Source organism: Drosophila mojavensis, unplaced genomic scaffold (assembly GCF_018153725.1).
Source record: "Drosophila mojavensis isolate 15081-1352.22 unplaced genomic scaffold, ASM1815372v1 contig_136, whole genome shotgun sequence".
Classification (NCBI taxonomy): Eukaryota; Metazoa; Arthropoda; class Insecta; order Diptera; family Drosophilidae; genus Drosophila; species Drosophila mojavensis.
This window is the reverse complement of record NW_025318667.1, coordinates 2,123,515-2,147,455: the sequence shown is the minus strand read 5'-3', so window position 1 is coordinate 2,147,455 and position 23,941 is coordinate 2,123,515. Positions and strand designations below refer to the sequence as shown.

The 23,941-nt window shown below is 42.3% G+C and overlaps 1 protein-coding gene across 1 annotated transcript; it reads left to right on the top strand.

Annotated features, from left to right (window-relative positions):
* Positions 1 to 347: 347 nt before the first annotated feature.
* On the top strand, positions 348 to 22,441 carry LOC6585548. Its single transcript, XM_044011645.1, has 12 exons — positions 348 to 603; positions 2,667 to 3,909; positions 4,018 to 4,145; positions 8,986 to 9,300; positions 9,838 to 11,452; positions 12,442 to 12,701; positions 12,797 to 13,025; positions 14,035 to 14,292; positions 14,380 to 14,492; positions 15,373 to 15,453; positions 17,621 to 17,949; positions 20,463 to 22,441. Exons 2-12 carry the CDS (start codon positions 2,696 to 2,698, stop codon positions 21,291 to 21,293), a joined length of 5,373 nt encoding a protein of 1,790 aa, XP_043867580.1. The 5' UTR covers positions 348 to 603; positions 2,667 to 2,695; the 3' UTR covers positions 21,294 to 22,441.
* The last annotated feature ends 1,500 nt before the right edge of the window (positions 22,442 to 23,941 follow it).

Below are 23,941 nucleotides of genomic sequence, written 5' to 3'. Positions count from 1 at the left end.
GCGAACAGCAACAGCAACAGCAGCAGGCAAATGCAACAGAAACAACAACAACAACAACAACAACAGCAACAGCAACAACTACGACAAACAAACAAAAAAATAACGCAAAAATCAAAAAGATTTTAAAGTGAAGTCGTCGCCGTCGCCGTCGCTGTCGCCGCTGCCGTCGCTGACGTCGGCGTCGGCCTAAAACTAAACTCAAAGTCGAGCAAAGTGCGCGCGTTAATTGATATTGCGTATACGCCACGGCAGCTCCAAAACAAAACAATCCGCGACTCCCGTGCGCTTTTTTTTGCCCCCACCCCCCAAAACAAAATTCAAGTGCAGTGCAAAAGCTAAATAGAAATAGAAATACAAATATATATGAGCTAATTTTTTGTTCTTTTTCTCTGTGTGTGTGTGTGTGTGCGCGTGTGTGTGTGTGTCAAGTGCAACATGCAGCATGGCAAGCGTGCAACAACTACAACCAGCCAGCAAAAGTCTCTAAAGTGCAACACACAATAAAATAGGCCCAGCCACAACAGACAACTAACAACTGAAAATACCACAAAACAAATACCAAAAAAAAACAAAGCTAAACCGAATCGCACAATTCTCAAATAGGTAAAGTTCAAATTTTCTCAATCTAAAACAAACTCAAACGAAATGATGAAAAACTCTAAAGCTCGTAATCCAGCCAGGAACTCTATATTTAGTCCATTAGCTAACTAAGTAAAACCCATTAAAATACAAGTAATACCAAAAAATATCAAAAATTTATAAAATATATATATATATATCAAAACAACAAATAGAAATTCAATGCAACAAGAAAAATCACATTGAAATTTTTTGCAAGCTAAAGAAAATACAAAAAAAAAATATATAAACCGAAACGAACCAAAATGATTATGAAAATTTGCCCCAAAATTCTGCATCTTATGCCATTCAAACTACACCATAAACATATCAAAGCCAGTGTTGTCAAACTCTATAATTTATTTTTCTTTGCCAAACAAAATCTGTTGCCCAGCCTCAGGCGGCTGCTCGTTGGGGCTGTGAAAATAAATGTGAAGAAAGTGATTGATAGGTAGATGGGTAGGCAATTGTATATAGCATAGATATATAAGAGATATAGTATAGGAAATTGACGTTAAAGAACCCAACATTGTTTCTACTTACGCCGAGTGCCAAAGCAGCTCCAAACTGCAAATGTTCTTATAGACATAGTTACTACTTGGATTCAACTCATATTCTAGAAAAGTGTAGCACACATATTTGGGCTCAAGATGTCAAGTTGGCCCGAATAGAAGTTGGCCTAAATGAAATAAAGAACTATTCTAATATCTGCACAAGTCGAGATAGGCGAGAACAATTGAAAATTTGTTACATATTTATAGAACTCTTCAGCTAGAGTAGTGCAGCAGCCATGTGATATGGTCTTCTAGCAAATGATCTGCCTTATATTCACATATATATTGCCATACAATAACTAGAGTTCCAGAAGTGAGCGTATTTCTAGTCTCATTTAGATGCGTTAGACCTGCCTTTACAGAATAAATACGAAGACGGTGCTAGAAGTGCCCGATCTCAGATAGAAGACACAAAAACTGATGCAAAATGCTTTTGCTTGCCTCAAGATAGTTTTCTTTTAGCTCTGATATTTTATATAGAAGTAGAAATCATATATCTATATCTGTATTGATAGATATATCTATATCTACGTACCTTATGTGCTACACTCTAGTCAAACTCAAGCTCAACTTCAGTTGAGGCCTATCTGAAGTACCAACAACACCAACGAATATTCGACTTGAATGAAGAACTTGAACTTAGTTCAAAATTTGAAAAAACAAAAGTGAAAAAGTATATTAAAAATATTTTCTTATCGATCACACAAGAAGCTGCTGAGATATTGCTATAAAAAATATTAGCACGCTTGTCGAAACACAATAGAGTTATTTCAAAATAATTTGAATATAGTATGGGAATTTCTAAATTTATTTCAATAAATGATCAAACTACAAAAATACTAAAACAATAATCGGTTTTCGATTACTTGAACAAAAGCTGAGCTATTGCTATGGGTAAAGAAGTAAATAGAGCTTTATCATTTCTTGCATAAAGCTCAGTTAGAGTAAGTAGAAGAATAGTTGGGAAGGCAGTAAAGCTAGAAGGAAGAGAAAAACTTGAATTTATTAAGTCAGTTTCTAGTCGAGATTTTAATGTTGTGTCACTTGATGAAGTCGAGAAAACTTTCATCTATCATATTCTAGTGCATTTTTCGTCTATGAAATGAACTAACTGCTGTTTTTTTGTCAGTGTACAAAATTATGTTTTTTTGACTTCGTTTTTATGTTTAAGAATACATTTTTTATTTTCAAATTAAGAACAAATTATTTTTTCTGAATTTTGTTGATGCAGCTCTTTTATTTGCGTTCAGCTTGCAGCAGCAATTGTTGCTGCTGCGGCTGCTGCATGATAACAATGAATCCACCTGCTTGATCCCAATTCCCACTCGAATAAACTCTCTTATCCCCAAATTTTTTGTCAAATGCTACTAACATTTAGCCGTAAGTAAACAAACAACTAACAACAAAAACCAAAAATACTAAACAAACCAAAAAAAAAATACCACAAAAAATACCAAAACCAATTTTGAGCTCACATGAAAATTTGTTGTTAAGGCATTTTGGCAACTGGCAAACTGGCAAAAATGGCGCTGTCCAAGCGGCCCTTAAGCAAGGAGACGCCCTTGGTCGAGAGCAGCAGCAACAGCAACAACAGCAACAACAGCAGCAACAGCAACAACAGCAACATCAGCAGCAACAGCAATGAGCATGAGACGTCGATAAAGCGACGCAAACGCTGCAGTCGCGATGATGAATTGGCTGTCAGCAACAACAACAACAACAACAACAACACAACCAGCAACAACAACACATTGCCACAGAAGAAGCGACAGTTGGCCAAAACAGCAAGCGGCGAGAACAGCAATCCAACGGCAGCAACAGCAGCTGCCGCAACAGCAACACCCAAAACAGCAGCAACTGTTGCCGCCGTACAAGATGCTGCCGATCAGGATGACGAGGCACTGATACGGGAGACTCAGGCGGCGCTCAAGAGTCTCTCGGGCAGCTGGCCAGATGCGCGCACCAATCTGTATCGCCTGCAGGAGCAGGAGGACGAGAATCCGCCGCCCTTTCAGAATCTGTTCGAGGAGAAGCAAAAGTATGCGAACAGCAACAGCAACAGCAGCAGCAACAACAGTAACAGCAACAGCAATTCGCACACATTGCTGCTGCGCTTTCACAGGCAAAAGGAGAACGATCAGGCGCGCCTCAATGCCAGCAACAACAACATCAGCAACATCAACAACAACAACAACAACAACAGCAATGGCATTGGCAGTGGCAATGGCAATGGCAGCAACAGCAGCAGCAACAGCAGCAACAAAAAGGACGACAACAACTCCGGCTACACACAAGCAACATCCGCCTTCAAGCCGCCCATCGACATCATCAAGCGCAACGGCCAATTGGCCGCTGCTGCTGCTGCCCACGCCCACGCCCAGGCCCAGGCGCACGCCCACGCCCAGGCGCAGGCCTACGCCCATGCACAGTATACGAGCAGCGCCTACAATGCCGCCGAGGCCTACTATGGCTATGCAGCAGCAGCAGCTGCCAGCCAGCAGCAACAGCAGCAACAGCAACAGCAGCAGCAGCAGCAGCACGGCCTCTGCGTCGATCAGAGTCGCAGCTACGAGATGGCGCCGCAGCTGGGCTCGCCCAACGAGCCGCGGCTGGCCAAGGCAGGGGGTAAGGAGCCGCTGATGGATGCCAAACAGTATACGATATTGCAGCCGGCGGGCGTCGGCAGTCGAGCGGCCTCGGTGATGCAGGATATTGCACGTGAGGGAGTTATTGGTGTTGCGCCAACGACGACAGCAGCAACAGCAGCAGCAGCAGCAGCAGCAGCAGTCTCAGCAGTCACAGCAACGGCAGCAGCAGCAGCAGCAGCAACAACGGCGGCGGCAGCAACGGCAGCTGCAACAGCTGCGCCCACAGCAACAGCCACGCCCCTAGCAGCAGTTACGCCCACAGCAGCAGCAGCAGCCGCTGCATCCACGCCAGCGCCCAGCTACTCGCCGGGCAGCCAAAATCGCGGTAAGTTGTTGTCGTTGTTGTTACTAAACACACAAAAAAAAAAAATGAAAAAACAAACAAGCTAATAAAAAAGCTAAAAAAGGCTAAGGCTATCAACAACTCCATTGAACTGGCTAAGCGGCTGTGTTAACGGTAACGGTTCCGGTTCCGGTGCCACTCTCAGTGCCAGTTCCAGTTCCGCTCGTGAACCAAGAACTCCCCACACACACCCGAACCACCATCGATCAACACCTCCACACCCCCCGCCCTTCCAGCCCAACCACACCCACACATGTAATTTAAAGCAAGTGCAAACCAAATCGGAAACAAACATAAAATCGGCGAAACTTCTTGTTGCATTGAGTTTTAAGACAAATTGGCTAAGCAATAACTAGACATAGAGAGTGAGATAGAGATATAGAAAGAGAGAGAGAAAGAGAGAGAGACAGAGAGAGAGTGTGTGTGTGTGTATGTGTGTGTGTCTTACGATCACACATATGTATATTATTCTGCAAATGTTTTCCATCTTCGGCTCGCTGCAGACGCGAGGCCTCTTCAGTTGTTGTTGTTATCATCATTATTATTATCATTATTGTTGTTGTTGTCATTGTTATTATTATTATTATTATTATTATTTGCACATTTAGGCAGCAATGGGCTGTCAACCTCAAGACACCTCCCCCCCCTCCACACAGCTCAGCATCGCTCAAAAGTTCACATTAAGTGAATGAGGGCGTTAGGTGGTTGCCGGTTGTTGGTGGGCGTGGCGCATGATACGTGGTCTACGGCAGAGGCAAGGCAGCTAATGGCTTGTAAAACCCACACACATGCAGACACACAAACACACGTCAGCCTAGAGATGACATAACCAAACAAAATTATAAAACGAAAAATAAAATAAGAAAAAATAAAAATTTTAAAAATATTGAAACTAAAAATATTTATATAACAAAATAATTTTGAGTGAAGTAAAAGTAAGATAAAAAAAGTTTAAAGTAGTTATGAAAAAAAAAAAGATGAGTAATATATAAAAATAAAACAGAAATATCTATTAAAAAGTGTTCTACATAAAAATATTTAAAATTTATCACTAGCAAGTGCAGTTAGCAGTAAAAGAAAAAAACATAATTGTATATAATATATGTATAGTATTAGCTCATATAGGAGAGAGCAAGAGAACCACTAGAAATCTTAAGATAGTATTCGGACATATAGCAAATTGCTTAGCTGTAAAATAAACGTAAATCAAAACAGAACAATATCAAATTAAAGTAAATATAATTTGCTAGCTTAAAAGAATTACACTATTTTGATTTATTTACTTGAATATAACGGTGTTTTTTTTTTTAGATTTTTTTTTAATTTTTAAGAAAGTTGTAGATGGTCTTGAAATGCAACGAAATCGAGAGAGTAGCATTCGCCTTATATAAGTACAACAAACGGTGCTAGCAAACCAGTGTTGCATAATGCTAAAACTTTGAATTCCTGTGATTATGAGACGATATGATCAGTTTCATAAAAAAACATAATATATAAGAAATGCAATTACAACAAAAACAGAATTTTTGAGAGTTTCTTAAACAAAAAAAATTTTTTTTTTTTTATTTTATTTTATTTTTTTTTTTTATATTATTTAAACAGGCTTTTTACTACCTAATTGGCAGCTTATTAGTATTCATTTATCGTTTATCGATAACAATAAGTTTCTTCTATATAATTGAGGGGAACTACATATATATCACATTGCTTAAGCATCTACATAGAATACAGCTAGTGCTCATCGCCTATCGATAACATAACTGATAGCCGATAGCCGATAGCCGCTGAAAAGTCCCTGATTACTTTTAGCATAGCCAATAAACGATTGTTTAGGCACGAGCCAGCGCTCATCTCTAGGCACACACATACACACACACACGCACGCACACTAGTTGAGTGGCTTCTGCTGTTGGTTGTTGGTTGTTGAGCCTTTTTCACTAATTTCAGCGCACATTATACAAATTTTATAAAATTGAACTCTCGTTGTCAAAAAGCGAACAGACAAAACACGTCTACACACGCACACACACACACACACAGAGATGTGAAAGGGTAAATATGAGGCACGTTTTTGGCAACTGCTTTTGCATATTTATTTTGTCATTATGTGCTGGCATTAATATGCTCAGAGCTCTAAAACCTAAAGCCAAGGGCACAAAAGATTCAAGTGCTCTTAAGCCAGGCACAAACACAATCAGAAAACACACACACGCACACACACACACACACACGCACACACTCACAACATATTTTCACTATGGTATTCATATAATTTGAATGACTTTTTAAATAGTTGCCAGAGTGAGGGCGAGAGCGAGAGAGAGAGAGAGAGGGAGAGAGAGGGGTAAGAGTAAGAGATACAAAACTAGTTGGCAAAGGCACGTAATAAGTCATTAGCGTGTTGCCGTTAGCCTTTTTAGCCAGGCTTATTAGGCTTTAGCCTGGCAATACCCTGTATTTGGGCATTGCAGGCGCGTCTCGCTTCATTTTAATTAAATTCTAATTACGACCAAATGAGTTGAGTCGAGTCGAGTCGAGCTGCGTTGCAGTTTGACATTTTGAACGGCCACGTAATAGACACAGACACAGACACACACACACACACACACACACACTCATGCTATGTATATATGCATAAATATTTCGAAAAATATTTCATTAAGCCTCCGCCTCTAGCTGCTGCTGCTGCTGCTGTTGCTGTCTGTTACAGCAGCAACACGAGCGCTGTTTGTGTGTGTGTGTGTGTGCTCTGTGCTGTGACGTTATCTTTGAGAATTTGTGCTTAGAAGGCCAAGTTTAGACGTGGTCTGGTTGATTTTTGGCTGAAAAGTTTTTGTTTTTTATGCGCCCACAACAGCAGCAGCAGCAGCAGCAGCAACTGCTGTCATGTGTGTGTGCCTGCGTGTGTGTATGTGTGTGTGTATGTGCTCTTTTTAAAGTAAATAATGCAAAGCTGTTTTCCATCAAATTTTAATTAATTATTTAGGCTAAAGAATGCGCTGCCTGTCTTTTTTAACATTTAGTTGTTGCTCCTGCTCCTGCTGCTGTTGCTGCTGTTGTTGCTGTTGTTGTTGTTGCCGCTGTCGGCGTGTGCGCCTTGTCAGCTGTACATTTTGCTAGAATATTTTTCTTGCCATGAACATGTCACAGCCCCTTGTACCCTCAGCCACTGCTGCTGCCGCTCCTGCTGCTGCTCCTGCTGCTGCTCCTGCTGCTGCCGTTTGACGCATTCACATAATTAATTAGAAAACCTGTTTGCCTCCCTCGCTCGTTGTCACATTGTTGGCTAGGCATGTGTGTGTGTATGTGTGTGTGTGTGTGTGCGTGTGTCTAGCTGCTGCCTTGATTTGAATTCATTTTGTTACTTGGTTACTTGTAGATGGCGCCAAATGCCCAACTCCTCATTGCACTGGCCAAGGACATGTCACAGGATTATATTCGCATCATCGAAGGTACAACACGCAACACAAAACAGACGACAGACAACAGACATAGCACACACACTCAACACACACACACACTCAACACACACACACATGCTACTCAAGCTCAATTGTAAGCCTTTGTTTCTCTTCCATATACGTCCACGCTTCTCTTGGCCTGGCCAGTTTGTCGGGTTGTCCGAAGCGCGATAAAGTCACAACGGAATGTAAGTGTCCAAAAAGTTTCGTATATTGTAGCGCCTATGTAGATCGATATCACTATTCTCTATAGCCTGTCACTCTCTCTGTCTCTTTCACTCTCTCTCTATCTCTCTCTCTCTCTGTCTCTCTCTCTCTCTTTCTCTATCTTAATATATGAACTACTACCTCTTGCTATGGAGGCCATAATGTCTCTCTCTCTCTCTCTCTCTCTCTTTCTACACTCATTCTCTCTCATTTTCTCTTTCTCTTCCGTCGTAGCATGCTGTCTTCTTAGTATGTGTATGTGTGTAGATGTATGTATGTGTGTGTGATTTGGCTTAGGGTCACTCTTTCTTCCTCTCGTTGTCTTTGAATATCTTTTTCTCGCTCTTTCTCTCATTGAATTTCTCATTCTTTCGGTCTACCTCTATGACAATTTCATTCTCTTTCACTGAATTTTCTTCAAATCTTTATCTCTCTGTTTCCTAGTGACCCCTTCTCGGATTCAGAATCTCTGAACCTTTTTCTATATCTCCGTCTCTTTCTCTCTTCTCCTCATTGTCCCTTAAACCCTAAATCTCTCTCTCTAAATCGGTTTTTCTCCATCTTTCTCTATCTGAATCTCATTCTCTCTATCTCCCTCACTCTCTCACTCCCTCTCTCTCTCTATTTCTGAACTCCTCTCTTAGTGCAAGACTCAGTTTCTCTCTTTTTTTTCTCCCCCACCTCCTCTTTCTCTATTAGAATTTCTTACTGAACTCTTTCTCAAAGCACCGTTACTTTTCCTAGTGTCTCTTTGCTCTATACTGTCTCTATAAATCCAATTACTGCTATCTCTCTCTCTCTCTCTCCCTCTTTCCGTCTTCTCTAAGCACTCCACGTCTCTCTTTAGCTCTTCCTACACTCTTAAGCTCAACTTTGGTTTGCTCTACATATGATGTACATATCAGAAGGTTTAACTCTATCCATCTCTCTCTTTCTTTTGCAATTTGCCTATGCGATGTGCGTTGTGCTTGTAGTTGTGTGCCCCGTAGTAGTGTGTATTGGCTGCCTGTGGTAGAGTCTTAGCGACTTAGAGTCTTAGTCCCTTTACTGACAATTAACTAATGACACTCACCCCTCACTCGCTCCCCCTCATCCCCCTCAAAACCCGGTTGGATCGTCCTACTCTCCTACGACCAATGGTATGCGGGCCGCAGTGCTGGCGCTGCACGAACAGATATTGAAATGCCCCACGCCTGGCTGTAACGGACGGGGACACGTTCAGCCGCATCGGAGCGTGCATCGCAGCCTGTCCGGCTGTCCGCGAGCTATACGGCGCTTGGCGGCTCGTCGATCGGTGGTCGGGCGCTATCAGTCGATGTGCGTGAGCGTGAGCGATAGCCCGATAGCGATAGCGTTGCCATTGCCATTGGCATTGCCCCTAGCGGCAGGCGGAGTCGATAGTGATAGCGAAAGCGATCACGATCACGATCACGATAACGATAACGATAACCATAACGAAAACACGACAGGTGCGTTCGATCGCCTGTCTCTGTCAAGCAATCAACACTCAAGAAAAATATTCATTACAAAAAACTTTATATCTAAATCAAAATCTAAGAACTTCAACAAAACGTTTTAACAATTTATTTTGCGCTCTCTCCTGTTCCCTCTCTCTCTTTCTCACTATCTCTATTTCTCTTTCCTTACCTGATACTACCTCATCTTCCTATCGCTAACTATATCTATCTCACTCATTCTCTAACTCTCACTCACACACTCTTTCTCTCATAAACTGTCTTCTATATCATCCTATATCAATCTTTCTCCTCTTATACACCCACACACACACACACACTCTCTCTCTCTCTCTCGCTCTGACTCTGTCTCTGTCTCTATATCATTCCCTCACACGTACTCTCCCTCTTTTTCTCTTTCTCTACATATTTCTTTCTCTCATGCACATACTATTTCTCTCTTTCCCTTTCTCTCTCTCTCTCTCTCTCTCTGTCTGTCTGCCTCTCTCTCTTTCTTCCCATCTCTGTCTATCTGTTTGACGCCGTGCGCAGCTGGCGAACTGGAGAAGCATGAGAAGGAGCTGCATGCGCTGGACAAGCTCAAGATCAGCTCTAGCCATTATTTGAACAACAACAACAGCAGCTGCATCAACAACAACAATACGAATAGCAACAACAACAACAACGGCAGCAACAACAAAACGATGCCCATTATCAAAACGGAATACAGTCCGGTGGCCAGCATTAAGTCGGAATATAACAAAAGTCCCATGCACTCGTATTTGGCCAATGATGCCGTTGCAGCGGCCAGCAGCGCAATACCCGCTGGCAGTGCGCGCAGCAGCAACAGCAACAGCAACAACAGCAACAATAACAACAACAACAACAGCAGCAACAACAACAACAATAGCAACACCGAAGCGCATCTGAGTCGCTATGTTAGCATGCAAAGTCCACACGCCCAACATCATCAGCAGCAGCAGCAGCAACAACAGCAGCAGCAACACACGCTGCATCAACAACGCGGACCCTTCATCGAGGGCAATGCCACACAGATGATGCCCGCGGGCAATGCCAGCGCCGGCGACGCCAACGATCCAGCCAGCTATCACTCAGAGCACCAGCAGCAGCAACAGCAACAGCAGCAGCAGCAGGCGGACGAGCGTCAGCAGCAATATGAGCAGATGCGCTATGCGCAAAGCCATGGCCATGATCCGAGCGCGGAGCAGCAACAGTTGCTCGCCAGCAATCCCAGCAGCAGCGAGCTGTCGCCGGTGACGGCGCGCAGTGCCTATGAGCATACGCACCCACATCCGCACTCGCATCCGCATCCGCACTCACATCCGCACACACATCCGCACACACATCCGCCGGGCACAGTGGCGCCCGTGTTCGTCGGCCTCGGCGTCGGCGATTCGGTCAGCGGCGGCGGCGGCGGCGGCAGCGCAGCGGGCTTCGAGCGCTACGATCCGAATTGCTGCCCCAGCGGGGGACAGCGACTGCAGCCGGGCGCCACAGCGGCCACAGCGCCGGCCAACATGTACCACTATCTGCCACAGGCGGCCGACGACCTGCAGGCGCAGCAGCAGAAGTACTTGCAGGAGCAGCAGCTGCTGATGGCCAAGGCCGAGCACGAGGAGCTGGCCAATGGGGGCGGGCCGATCTATCCGCGGCCCATGTACCACTACGATCCGACGATGGGGCCGCTGCCGCCGGGCTTCTCGGCCATTAACTTGTCGGTGAAGATGGCTGCAGCGCAGGCGGCGGCAGCAGCCGCTGCCTATCAGAATCAACAGCAGCAGCAGCAGCAGCAACAACAGCAGCAACAGCAGCAACAGCAACAGCAGCAGCAGCAGCAACAGCAACAACAGCAACAACAGCAGCAGCAGCAACATCTCCAGCAGCAACAGCAGCAGCACAGCAAACAGAGCAGTTCGCCGACGCCAAATGTGGGCGTGGCAGCGCCAGCTGTTGACCTATCGGGCGCCACATCGGTCACATCGTCCAGCCCGCACGGTTTCAACTCGCCAGCCTCGCACAACCAATACAACCAGCGCATGGGCAACGGCAGCCCACAGCCGGGAGCCAGCCCCAACATTGCCAGCCCCCAAGTGCCGAGTCCGCAGGGCCAGACGCTCGATCTGAGCGTGACGCGTTTGCCGCACAGGTAAGACCAAACGAACGGAGGAAGAAGAAGAACCCCTACTCCCGCCTCACCCCATTTACCTAGCATCCAAAGTCCACTCGCCCAGGCTCAACTCGACTTTGCGTTTAGCCTAGATTAATAATATTTTGGTTTAATTACTTGTTAATTACTATTTAATTACTTGTTAATTACTATTTCATTACTTTCATTTGACTCATTTCATATTGTTTTGTGCACTCTCTCGAGCATATTGAATCATTGTCATATATTTCAATAAACACTGCGTCTGACCTCAAGTAACTCGGGCACTAGAAGAGCTAGCGTTACGAAACTTGGTACATCGGCTCCTAGCCTATAACCTATAAGCTTAGTTTTATGTATTCATCTGATATATTCAGTGTTTTTAAGCTAGAATAAGCTACAGTTAAGATATGGATAATTTACTGATATCCTAGATAGATTATATTTAGCTTAATATCTACTTAGACAATCCATAATCATGCATATAACAATTACAATAATCTTTAGGATATAGTATATATATTCAATTATAAGAGATGTCTGGTGAAAAATGTTTCTTGAACACACATATGATCTTTCGAATGCTCAAAAGGCGATTCTATAAGAAACAGTGTATCATAAGTTATCGCTAATGCTTAACTGACCTCAAGGAACTCATTGAGCTTAAGAGCTATGAGGCCAAAATTTTACATCTAGGCTCGACTACATATTCCAATCATTTAAATTTAGACAAGTAAGAAAATACAGTGTTTGAAATATCTCCTTGCTATAGTAAGCTCAACTAACCTCAAGGAACTCAGACACTGAAAGAGTTACATGACCGAAAATTAATGTCTGAGCTCTGCTACGTATTTCCATCGCTGAAACAATTTTAAATCTAAATTATATTAAGCCCTTCGTGCATGATATGAATATAAGTTGACATAGCAGGCAGTCATAATTGGAAGTATTTCCCCTATTAACTGGTGTCCATCTGTTTCTTTGAATAGCATCATCACGAGCCCGCAGTACGGCGCCGACGGCCTTGTTGTGGGCCACGGTCAGGGCTTTGGCAGCGCTGCGCCCGGTTCAATCGGACCGAACGGACCGCCGCGCTCACCACAAATGGAGCCCGTGGACTTTAGCGGACCGCCGCGTCCGCTTGGCTTTGGCCTGGTGGGTCACATCAGCGGGCCGCGTCCATATAGCCGCGAATCGACGCCCGATAGCGGCGGCTCACACTATATCGAAACGTATAGAGATCCGAGCGGTACGTTCCCAATGCCATATCTAATCTTATGATAGCACATAGGTCATATCGTATATCGTATATCATATCATATCTTGTGTTTTACTCCACTGCAGGCTATTCACCACATCCTGGCTATGGCATGGTAGTACAATCCGACTACCCACCAGCTGGCTACCACGGCTATGGCCCCGCCGCCTATCAATGCAGCAATCCGTATGCGACGGCCGTGGGACCCGGCGGCTACCCGACGCCCGTTTCCGGCGGCTACTCACCCAGTCCGGCCACCTGCTACTCGATGCCACCGCCGCAGCACATACCGCAGCACGACAAGACCAAAGATGGGTGAGTCCACTGCACTGCGTGTGCCTCTACCTAATCTAAAATGCAATTAGTGAAAAGTCCTTGATAAGTGCTCTTGATGGACGGTATGTGCCATCCATCTAACAGCATCATTCACTGCGGCTCATCAGTCACAGTCGCTGTCACTGCGCCTGTCCCTGTCCCTGTCCCTATCCCTGTTGCTGTCAATGTGTCGCACAGTGGTTGCAGATGCTATAAGCTGTAGGAAAACCCCTTGAAGCTTTGGGATATGCCAGAGAATGAGACGAAGTGAAAAGTGTGAATCCAATTCACTTTCATATTCCCCTTTTTATGCACTACCAAAGAGACTAAATTGTGGGTACATTGTTTTTGTGCGAGTGTATGTGACAGACAGAAGTAGGCGTGGCATAGCGCCAAAGGATTTAACGAGCTGATTTGATGTATTTACATTCACGTCTACCGTCTAATCACTTGTTGGTCTTACCAGACCGTCTGTCTACATGTCTGCCTATCTGTTGCTCTACTCATCCGTGTATACGTCCGTCTGTCCGTCATTCCCTTTTTTCCTGTACCGGTCTGTCCTTCCATCTATTTTTCAGTCTGTCTGTCTATCTACCGTCCGCCTCTACCCGTCTGTCTTTCCATAAATTCTTCCTTCTGAATTCAGGGTATTTCCTAGTCAGCCACTGACAAATATTAGACTCTGCATTGCTGTGTCACTGTGCACTCGAGTGTGTGTGTGTGTGTGGGTGTGCGTGTGTGTCAACAGCTTCTTAGCTAGCATATTAATGATTGCGACCGTGCGGGCGCAGAGCGCTCATAAAAGCTGCCCAAGCTGGACAGCCGCAAGCCCCAAACTGTGCCACAAGCCAACTTGGAGTTTCCCCTGAAGAATATATCCTTTCCAATTATTTTCCCACTTTTAAATTTAATGAAGCATTACAGGACTTTACGTACTTGTCTTCGTCAAGTTTTAATATGCTCTCTCTCTCTCTCTCTCTCTCTCTCTCTCTCTCTCTCTCTCTCTTAGCTTAACGGGCTGCTCGCGCTCGGATCGCAATCATTTGCAATCGCATTCACAGGAGCTAAAGTGCCCGACGCCTGGCTGCGATGGCTCTGGCCACGTCACTGGCAACTATTCATCGCACCGCAGTCTGTCCGGCTGTCCGCGCGCCAACAAGCCGAAGAGCAAGCCGCGCGATGGCCAAGACTCGGAGCCCTTGCGCTGCCCCATACCCGGCTGCGATGGCTCCGGCCATTCCACCGGCAAATTCCTCTCACATCGAAGGTAAGCAAACAGCAGACAGCCAACCAAATTCGAGCTCCCTAACGGTACTTGGATCTATTATTCTCTTGCGTCGTCTACTCCACACAGCGCATCGGGCTGTCCCATTGCCAATCGCAACAAGATGCGCGTTCTGGAGGCCGGCGGCACGGTGGAGCAACACAAAGCCGCAGTTGCAGCTGCTACGGCCATGAAATTTGACGGTGAGTCGACTAGAAATCGGACAAAGAACTAGGGGAATTTAACATATAGAAAACTTTTCAATTCAAAAGTGAGTGTGGATAGGTTAGAATTTAGCTAACAGATCTTAGGTTGAGAATTAGCTATGGCCCAAATCTTAAGCTATACAGACTGACCCAACAAGAGTGCTATTACTTTCGATAACTCTAATATCTTTTCAAGTTATCGATAACAGCTTACTGTTTGAATATTCTATGAAATTTGCCATCTTATCAGCAAAATGTCTTACGCTTGCTAAACGCTTGATTTCAACTTCCATATCCCAATGGGGCTTGTCTATATAAGTCAAATATTTCTAATATACTATGTCGTAGTCAAATGAAACTCGCATTCGAGTGCACACGAAAACCAGAAACCAGGCTTTACGTTACTTTTGAATAGAATTATTGAGGAAGAGACACTTTAGAAGAATGTGGGGAATATTTAGCAACAATGATCAATGAACAATAAATGATGATCAATGATCGGGGATCAATGAGCAATGAACAGTGATCAATAAAAAATAACCATTGATCTATAGCTTCGAACTTTGACCAATGATTAAGGATCAAGTGATAAATGGTCAGTGATCAATGATCTAAGATCAGTGATCAATGATCTAATGATATAAGATCAGTGATCAATGATCTAATGATCTAAGATCAGTGATCAATGATGTAAGATCAGTAATCAGCTATCAACACATTCATTATCTAATACTAACTTGACTCTTCTAACTCTCATTTTCTTTCTCATTATCTTCCTCCCTCTCTCTTCACATTTGTACCTCTTCTTCGCCTCTTCTTCTTCCTCTATTTCTCTCTCTCTCTCTCTCTTTCGTTCTTTGATACTCCCATTTTGTAGCCTGCACCACAGTTGGCAGCCAAGGCATCAAGAAGCCCAAGTTCGATGAGGTTACCATGGTATATCCCAAAGGCTACACAGGTAAGTGTGAGCACCAAAGCTCACTATCAAGCTTCCTATTCCGCTCTCCTCTCTCTATCTTTCTCTCATTCTTTCTCTCTCTATCGATCTTTGCATCTCTATATCTATTTTGCCCAATCTAATGGCCTTTCTATTAACATAGTTCAAGTCTTTTGCGTGTTTTTCTATTATGAATCTGGGCTTACAATGGTTATTATGCCCCAACTATTTTCTTCACATGCTGGGGCATCATAACATTTACATCAAGTTGCCAACACTAACAGAGGAAAGCAGCTCAAATTTCAAGCAGAGAGTGATATATACAGTTATATATTGTGTATATTTGCTTAAATATAGTCAGAAACCATTAGAAATGAGTCAAGTTATTCAAAATAGATTCAAATATGGTTTGAAGGGTGATTGAAATATGATTTGAAATATGATTCAAATATGCTTTAAACTATGATTCAAAATAATTTGATACATAATTGAAATATAAATATGTATATATTAGCATATGATTAAAATATTTCAAATATGAATCATTATTCAAATATGGTTTAAAAATTACCTGCCCATTATGATTTGAAATATCATTCAAATATGATTCATTGATATGATTCAAATACAAAATAAATTTAATTCGAATACAATTCATGTATGAATCATGTGAGATTCCATTTGAGACATGGCTTAAATTTGCTGAAAAATATGAATCAAATATAAATATAAATAAATATAAATATATAAATATATTCTTTTCGTTAAATTTGGTATATTTTAAATACCAAAAGATGGATTCTGATTATGCTCTGGAAATTTGTGTTTTGCCCTTTCGAAACTGCAATTTGTTGTTGCTTTCCTCTTTCTCTTACTCGCTCTCTCTCTCTCTCTCTCTCTCTCTCTCTATCTTTCTCACTCTCTTTCTATCTATCACTCACACTCTTTGTATATATCTGTGTGTCTTTGCGCTCTCTCGTATTGTACATTTTCGGTTGGAATTTTGTGTGCGTGTGTGCTAACGTCTAACAGAACAACAAACAAAGAAAAAAAAAATACTTTCGTTTTGGCTTTGGTTATGGTTTCGGTTTTTCGGAATGTGCCAGGCAAAACACAAAAAAAAAAAAAAAAAAATGCGAAAAAAAGAATACCAAAATATACCAAAAAGAAATTTAATTTTGAAATGCGTGCATTTGTTTTATTCTGCAAACAAGCTCAAGCGTACCAAAATATACCAAAATTGACCTTACGACAGACGACAGGGCCAAAGGAAAAGTAAAGTAAAAGAAAACAGAAAAAAATATACAATATCAATAAAAAGCCGGTGCATAATATTAATTCGATGCCCGATACAATGCAATACACTTACTAAAATACTAACTAACGCTTATACTATACGAAAACTCTATATATATTCACCAATATGTATGCAACCGTTCACAAATTGTTATTTAAATCCGTTTATCTTCTTCTTTTTCGTTTCGTTTCATGGTTTTTGCTTGTTTGGCAAATGATTTCTTTTAGATTACGCGACGTTTTGTATCGGTGCCGAGTATCTACTGTAAATAGTAAAACAAAAACAAAACCAAACTCAAGAGTATTTAAGAACAAACAAAAAAAAAAAAAGTATAGAACAGAGACAAGCAAAAGGCAGAAAAATATTTAAAAAAAAAAAAAAAAAATCAAAAATCAAAAAACCAAAAAAGACAAGAACAACAACAACAAGAACAGCAACAACAACAACCATAAGTTCACACAAGCAAAAATGAATTTAAGTAACAAACAAATTGCACAAGAATCGAACCCAAGGTAAGCCGTGATATTTGCTATCTCACTCACACACACACAAAACACACACACACACACATGCTCACTTGCTCTCACTCACACACACACACACACATGAAAGCTCCAATTGAGTTGCTAGCACACGCGCACATAGACAACCGTGGAGAGCTTTTGTAAAACAAGAAAATAAAATTATATTTTAATATCGATCGAGTTCCACATCAAAGAGTAAAAAAAAAACAAAATATTTTAGCGAGCGTCCATCACTAATGACAAGTCTCTCTCTCTCTCTCTCTCGCTCTATCTTTCTCGTTCGGTCTCTCTCTCTCTCACATTCGGTCTCACTCTCCCTGTCTGCTCTTTGCTTTACATCACGCCTTCTGCTCTCTTCCTGCTTTAGGCGGCAGCGGCTTGGATATTGTTATGAGCGGCGTTGGCGTCGGTGTCGGCGTCGGCGTCGGCGTTCCTTTGCCGCCTGGCATCAATAGCAACAACAGCAGCAGCAACAACAATAACAACAACAACAGCAACAACAACAACAGCAGCAACAGCAGCAGCGGCGTCGGCGATAAGACGTCCGTCAATGTGGCCGGCGGCAGCGACGATCTGAACACTCTGGAAGCGGAAATATCGGAATTGCAGCGCGAAAACGCACGCGTCGAATCCCAAATGATGCGCCTCAAGTCGGACATCAACGCAATGGAGTCGCAGCTGAGCACCAGCGATCGGGTACGTAGGCTCAGGTTCGTTGATCGCAACAAATTTTGAGTATTTTATATAATAAAAAAAAATAAATAAAAAAAAAATATTTAAACTTGAAAAAGGACAAACATTATTATGAATACTAACAGTAACAGTAATATCAACAGTAACAGTAACAGCAAAATATATTGATATAAATTAAACCCTTTTTTATGATCTTACGAAGATGAAAATCAATGAAAATGACTAAATGAGTTGTCTGAAAAGCCTAAGCAAGAACTTAGCAAAGCTTGAATAGAATACTAATCTTAACAGTGCTAGTAACAGCAATGTAAATGTAGTCTGAATAATTTTCGAGCAAGAGAACATATTTTATGAGAATCAAATTTGATGTATATATTCTCTAGACATGAATTGACACAAGCTGTCCAGCAACAGCAAAAGCAACAGTAACAGCAACAATAACAGTACTTTAACAGCCATAGTAATAATTCCCATCTCAATATTGATAAAGTCTGAAATGCATGCTTTGTCACAGAAATCAACAGTTTTTGTGCAACTTTGAGTTGTTTACATGGCTTTAACAGCAAACTAACATTAACAGTGACCGTAACAGCTGCAGCAAATGCTATAACCTCAATTAAGTGGGCCAATTACCTAGGTTGACTTGCCGCTGTTGGTCATGCGCGATTGCGCAGCGAAAGTTGCGACTTTGTCTGCAAGTTTGCTGCTTCTTCTTCTTTCGTTTTGTTTTTGTTGTCGCTTTTTTTTTTTTTTTTTTTGGCACCTGAGCCGCTGCTTTTCTAAGTTGCGGCCACTTTTCAAGGACGTCTCTAAACTCCAAAAAACCCAAAAGCAATAATAAGGCATGTGTTAACAACAACAACAACAACAACGAGAACAACAGCTAACTGAAGAAGAAGAAAAAGTATAAAAGAAAGCTTAAACAAGAACAACAATATTGTGGAAAAGTCGGCGCAAAAGTCGCCAAACAAAAGTTTTAGCAGCCGCCGCCGCCGCCATTGCCGCCTTTGCCGCGCCGTCGACGTCGTCGCTGCTTGGCTTGGCAAATGTACTTTTTAACCCAAAACATGGCCAAAGAAAGTTGGGCGACGTCTGCTGGCAAGCGAAACTTTTATTATATTTAAATTATCGCGCCCTGGCTGTTGCACAAATAGCAAAGTTATGTTTTCGCCTCGCTTTGCTTCGCTGCTTCAACTTCCGTTTTCACTTGGAAATTGAGCATTAAGCATTTTTCCTGATATTTTGTTGCTATGCTTGCATTTGGCATTTCGCATTTCACATTTCGCATTTGGCATTTAGCATTGCTGCTTTGGCTGGCCAATGATCGAGTGCAGCGACCTCTGTCGTTTGTCATTGCAAGGCCGTTATTCAAAATGGTGGCACGACGCCAGCAGCCAATCGGCGTTCGCTTGCAGGCAGCTGCTGCAGCCGCTAGTCGACTGCATTGAGCGACGAATCAGCGCGCAGCAGCTAAGGCAGCGCCACCCCTAAAACGTACATTTCACCTCCCACTCTACGCATGCCAGGTCCCTAAATACACACATACACACACATGTGTGTGTGTGTGGTCATGCGCAGGCAGCTGCAGCCATGGGTGTGGGCCTCTCCGCCTACCCAGTCAATAGAGTCGGTCTCTGGATATTCATCCGTCTGGCCGCTGTCAGTCGCAGTCGGCACCAAAAACGATGCCGAGGCAGCAAATCGCAGAGCGCCATTCGATTTGCTGTTGCTGCTCCTAAAACGCCAGCTTGTCAGCTACCCCGCTGCAAACTGTGCTACGACGCCAGCGCCAGCAGCGACGCTGACTGCGTAACCTCTGTGGCCTCAGCACGAGCTCCTATGAGAGCGAACAGAAAAAAAATACAACAAACGTTTGATGTGGAAAGAAAAAATGCCCCAGAAGCAGAGGCAAGGCAGCGACTGCGACTGCGACCGCGACAGCGGCAGCGGCAGCGACAGCTTTAACAGCAGTTGGCTGCCTCGGCTGGCTCCCGCGCTCTTGCTCTTGCTCTTGCCTTTGCTTTGGCTCTCTCTCGTGCTCGCACTCGCTCTCGCTCAAGCTTGCCAGCGCACTCACACGAGGTGTTTTCGTGTGCATTCGGCATGCGCTCGTGTGTTTGTGTGTCTGTTTGCTGAACGTATTTTTTTCCTTCTTTCCTTTGTGCTGTTATTTTTTCGGATTGCTGTATTTTTTTTTTTTTTCGAATGCTACTGGCCGGGCGTTCTTATTGGAATTTCAATTTGGGCGCGCGCACACATACGCAGTCTTTCATGCACACACATACGTGTATCTCTCTCTCTCTACGTGCGTGTGTGTGTGTGTGTGTGCAGCAGCACCTCAGCAAATTGAATTTGAGCAATTGGCAATGGCAGAACGTATCATTGAATCAATGAATCACAATCGACGCACACTCCCACACACACACAAACACATATATATACACATATGTAAAGCGGCAGCCAATGACCAAGCACTAATACAAATGCATCTCTGTCTCTCTCTCACACACTTGCAGGAGGCTTCTCCATTGAGTGCACATCAGCAACATCAACAACAGCAGCAGCAGCAGCAACAACAGCAACAACAACAACAACAGCGACCCACAGCTTCATCGCTGGCCTCACCCAGCGGCCAGTCACCGTTCGCCGGCGTCTCATCCACCACCAGCGGCAGCGGCATTGATCTACTGCCCAGCGGCATGTCGCACGTCTCCGCCGACAACGGCGGCGTCGGCGGCGGTCCGCCCAATGCCAATCTGAACAACTACTACGAAAGTTTGCGCAACAATGTCATCACATTGCTGGAGCATGTGCGTCTGCCACCACCGCCGCCGCCGCCGTCGTCGTCGACGCTGCCACCAGGCGCGGCGCCAGGCTCCGGCATGGACAATGGCTGTGCCGCCGCCATTGGCGTGCAGCTGAGCGCCGAGCATCATCACACGTCAGCCGCGGCTGCAGCTGCATATTCGACGCTGCTGCCGCCACCGCCGCCGCCGCCACTGCCGCTGCCGCCAACATCGGCGTCGTCGGCATCAGCGAGCAGCGCTGCAGCGGGCACGCCCATGTATGGACATCAGGGAGGCGGCTCAGCCGTTGCACCGCCGCCACCGCCGCCGCCACCGCACCATGCCTATACGGTGCATCATCCTGGCGGCTATCCGCACGGACATCCGCATGCGCATCCGCATCCGCACGAGCACTTCGACTCGTACATCTCGAAGCTGCAGTCGCTATGCGTACCGCCCGACGTCTACGCTCTGCCCGATGATGGCGGACGGCCCGTCTACAACTCCGTAAAGCCGAGCATGCACCAGGACTACGGCAAGCTGATGCCCACGCCCATTTAAGGCGTGTTCGGGTTGCGTCCGTGTGTACATAATACCATAAGTAAATTGCACTGATCATGAATCATTGTGATTCATAATGCTTCAATCTACATAGTAAATGAGTTTTTCAGTTTGGATCATGGTTGGTGAGTCATGAATCATTTGGCAAATATGGGTTATGAATCAATTTTGTTCATCAAATTACTTCCTGGTTAAGTTTAGCTGAGGGAATGCACCATTTAATCAATAATGAATCGATTGAGTTATGCATTTCTTACACAATTTTTGCATTGGAATCATCTGCTTCAGAAGCTATCAGTCTTGAATGATGTACTTGGAATCATCCAAATCATTGTGAATTGTTAATCAAAATTAATATAATGCAACTTGAGTGCAATGAATCATTACGCATGAATCATGAGAAGTGAATCAATAATCATGAATTACAAGCTATGAGCCATGAGCTACGAATTAGGAGCTATAAACTAGGAGTTATGAGTCACGCGTTGCATGATTCATGATTCATGAAGTGTGATTCGTGAATCGTAGCTTGGAGTCCCTGACTTGCAAAAGAAATTAACTCAGACTCATGCAAAACATCAGCAATGTTTGACTGATGTATCACGAATCAAAGGCTATGAATCATAAAATTCGATACTGCCTCCTGAAAATCTATAATTTTTGTTTGTTGTAATTTATGATGCAATTGTTCACTTGAATCTTTACTAACATACACAAATCATGATTATATTCAATCGAATCCAATGATTTCTGATTGAATCTGTGTAAGCCGATAAGATAAGATACATTATAGATATAGGTAACGTATAGAGATGTTGAGAGACGTTAAGTATAGCGTAGATTGAGCTGTTCCACGTTTATGTCCTAGGCGCTTCATCGTGTTGATAAATTGTATAAATATGCTAGCAAAACTAAAATCTAAACTAAAACTGAAACAAAACTAAATCTAAATATAAATGTGTTGTATTTTTTTTTTATTAGTAACCGTATCTGTATCTGTATCAAATACTAACTAGCAGTTAAATATAGTAGAAGTACATTGGTTTTTTTTTTTTTTTTTTTTGTGGTGTTTAATGTCTGGTCAATTTTGTATTGCAAGAAAAGCATGAAGAAGAAAATGAAATAAAGAGTAAAAAAATAAATAAAAACAATACCAAAATTATTAAATTTAGTTAGCTGTACGAAAAGGTCTAACACCAAAACAAAAAAGAGCAAATTATATATATATATATATATACGTATATATGTATATGACATGCAAATATAATCAACAGTAAACTAACGTTTTTTTTTTATAATCTTAAATTCTAGAACTTATATATATATATATATTTAATATAATCAACTACAAATACTAAGTACTGACAAATATGCACAGGAAAACACACACACACATGCACACACTCGCACACGTATACACACAAACACTTCCACAACTACGCTATATAGACAACTATATATATGGTATATATATACATAAGTTTTAATGTTTAAAAATAAACAAAAAATTAACAAAGAAAAATCTTTAAAAAAAAAAAACGTATTCGATATCAATGCAAGCAAGATTTATTACAGAAAAAGTAAGTTGAAAAAAAAAAAACTAAATAAATAAATAAACTTCAGTGCAATAAATAAAGAAAAGAAATGGAAAATGTTTAAAATTAAGTAAAAGTAGTTGACTTTTTTTTTGTATTGTATTACGTACTTCTAAATATACATATGTATAACTAAATATAAAAAATAATAATTATATTACAAAAAATACCATAAAAATACCAAAAACAAGAACAAAAAGCGTAAGGAAATTTAGACGAATTTTAAAACAAAACAGAAAAAAAATAAATAGCAGGCTTAAAAATCATTGTATTTAAAACAAAAATACCAAACACAACATAAAAAGTAACTAAAAAACTATAAATATACGATTATAAATAAATATATAATATATATGGTATATATATCATACATATTATATATATATATATATGATATTTATACATATATGTAATATGTATTGTATAACAAGAATTCTGTAATTTATAAAATATTTTATGTGATCATTGTCATTTTTTTTTTTAAATATAATATTACAAGAAATAAATAATTCAAATACAAATAAAGGATATATAAATATATCTGTATGTTTTTGCCATTTAGCGTTGTTTTGAAGTTGTGATTCACAACCAAAACGCTGCCCTCGACCCAATTTCCTGTGTGCCACGCCCCGAATAAGGGATGTCAACAGTAGAGTTCGCATGTTAACTTTGATTTGTTTAGCTCTAAAACTGTAAAAGATATAGTTTTGCCCGATGGGTGTAGATATATCCGCCATATTTCATTGATATTGGACTGTCAAGTCTCTAGCATTGATACATTAATTACATACATTATTTACACATACATAAATCGATTACATATAAAAATAAAAACCCTTCGCTAGGCACGAGTCCAATTCTCATAATTTCCACAACCAAAACTGACTTGACCTGAGTTCGTACCTCAGGCAGACAGCGCGGCTCTCAGCATTTCAGTCCGCGCCTCAACCCACGCCGCCATTGCACCAGCTGCCTAAGCGGCGACAAATGTCAGCCTAACGAAGCAGCAGGTAAAGCAAAAAGTATTGTATTTATAGCAGCCAATCAGCATGC

Excerpts from the sequence above, each read along its gene's own strand:
- LOC6585548 (XM_044011645.1), top strand. The coding sequence starts at position 2,696 with ATGGCGCTGTCCAAGCGGCCCTTAAGCAAGGAGACGCCCTTGGTCGAG. Across the intron at positions 9,301-9,837 it reads CCATAACGAAAACACGACAG|CTGGCGAACTGGAGAAGCAT; the intron begins GTGCGTTCGATC and ends CGCCGTGCGCAG. Across the intron at positions 14,493-15,372 it reads TACGGCCATGAAATTTGACG|CCTGCACCACAGTTGGCAGC; the intron begins GTGAGTCGACTA and ends CCCATTTTGTAG.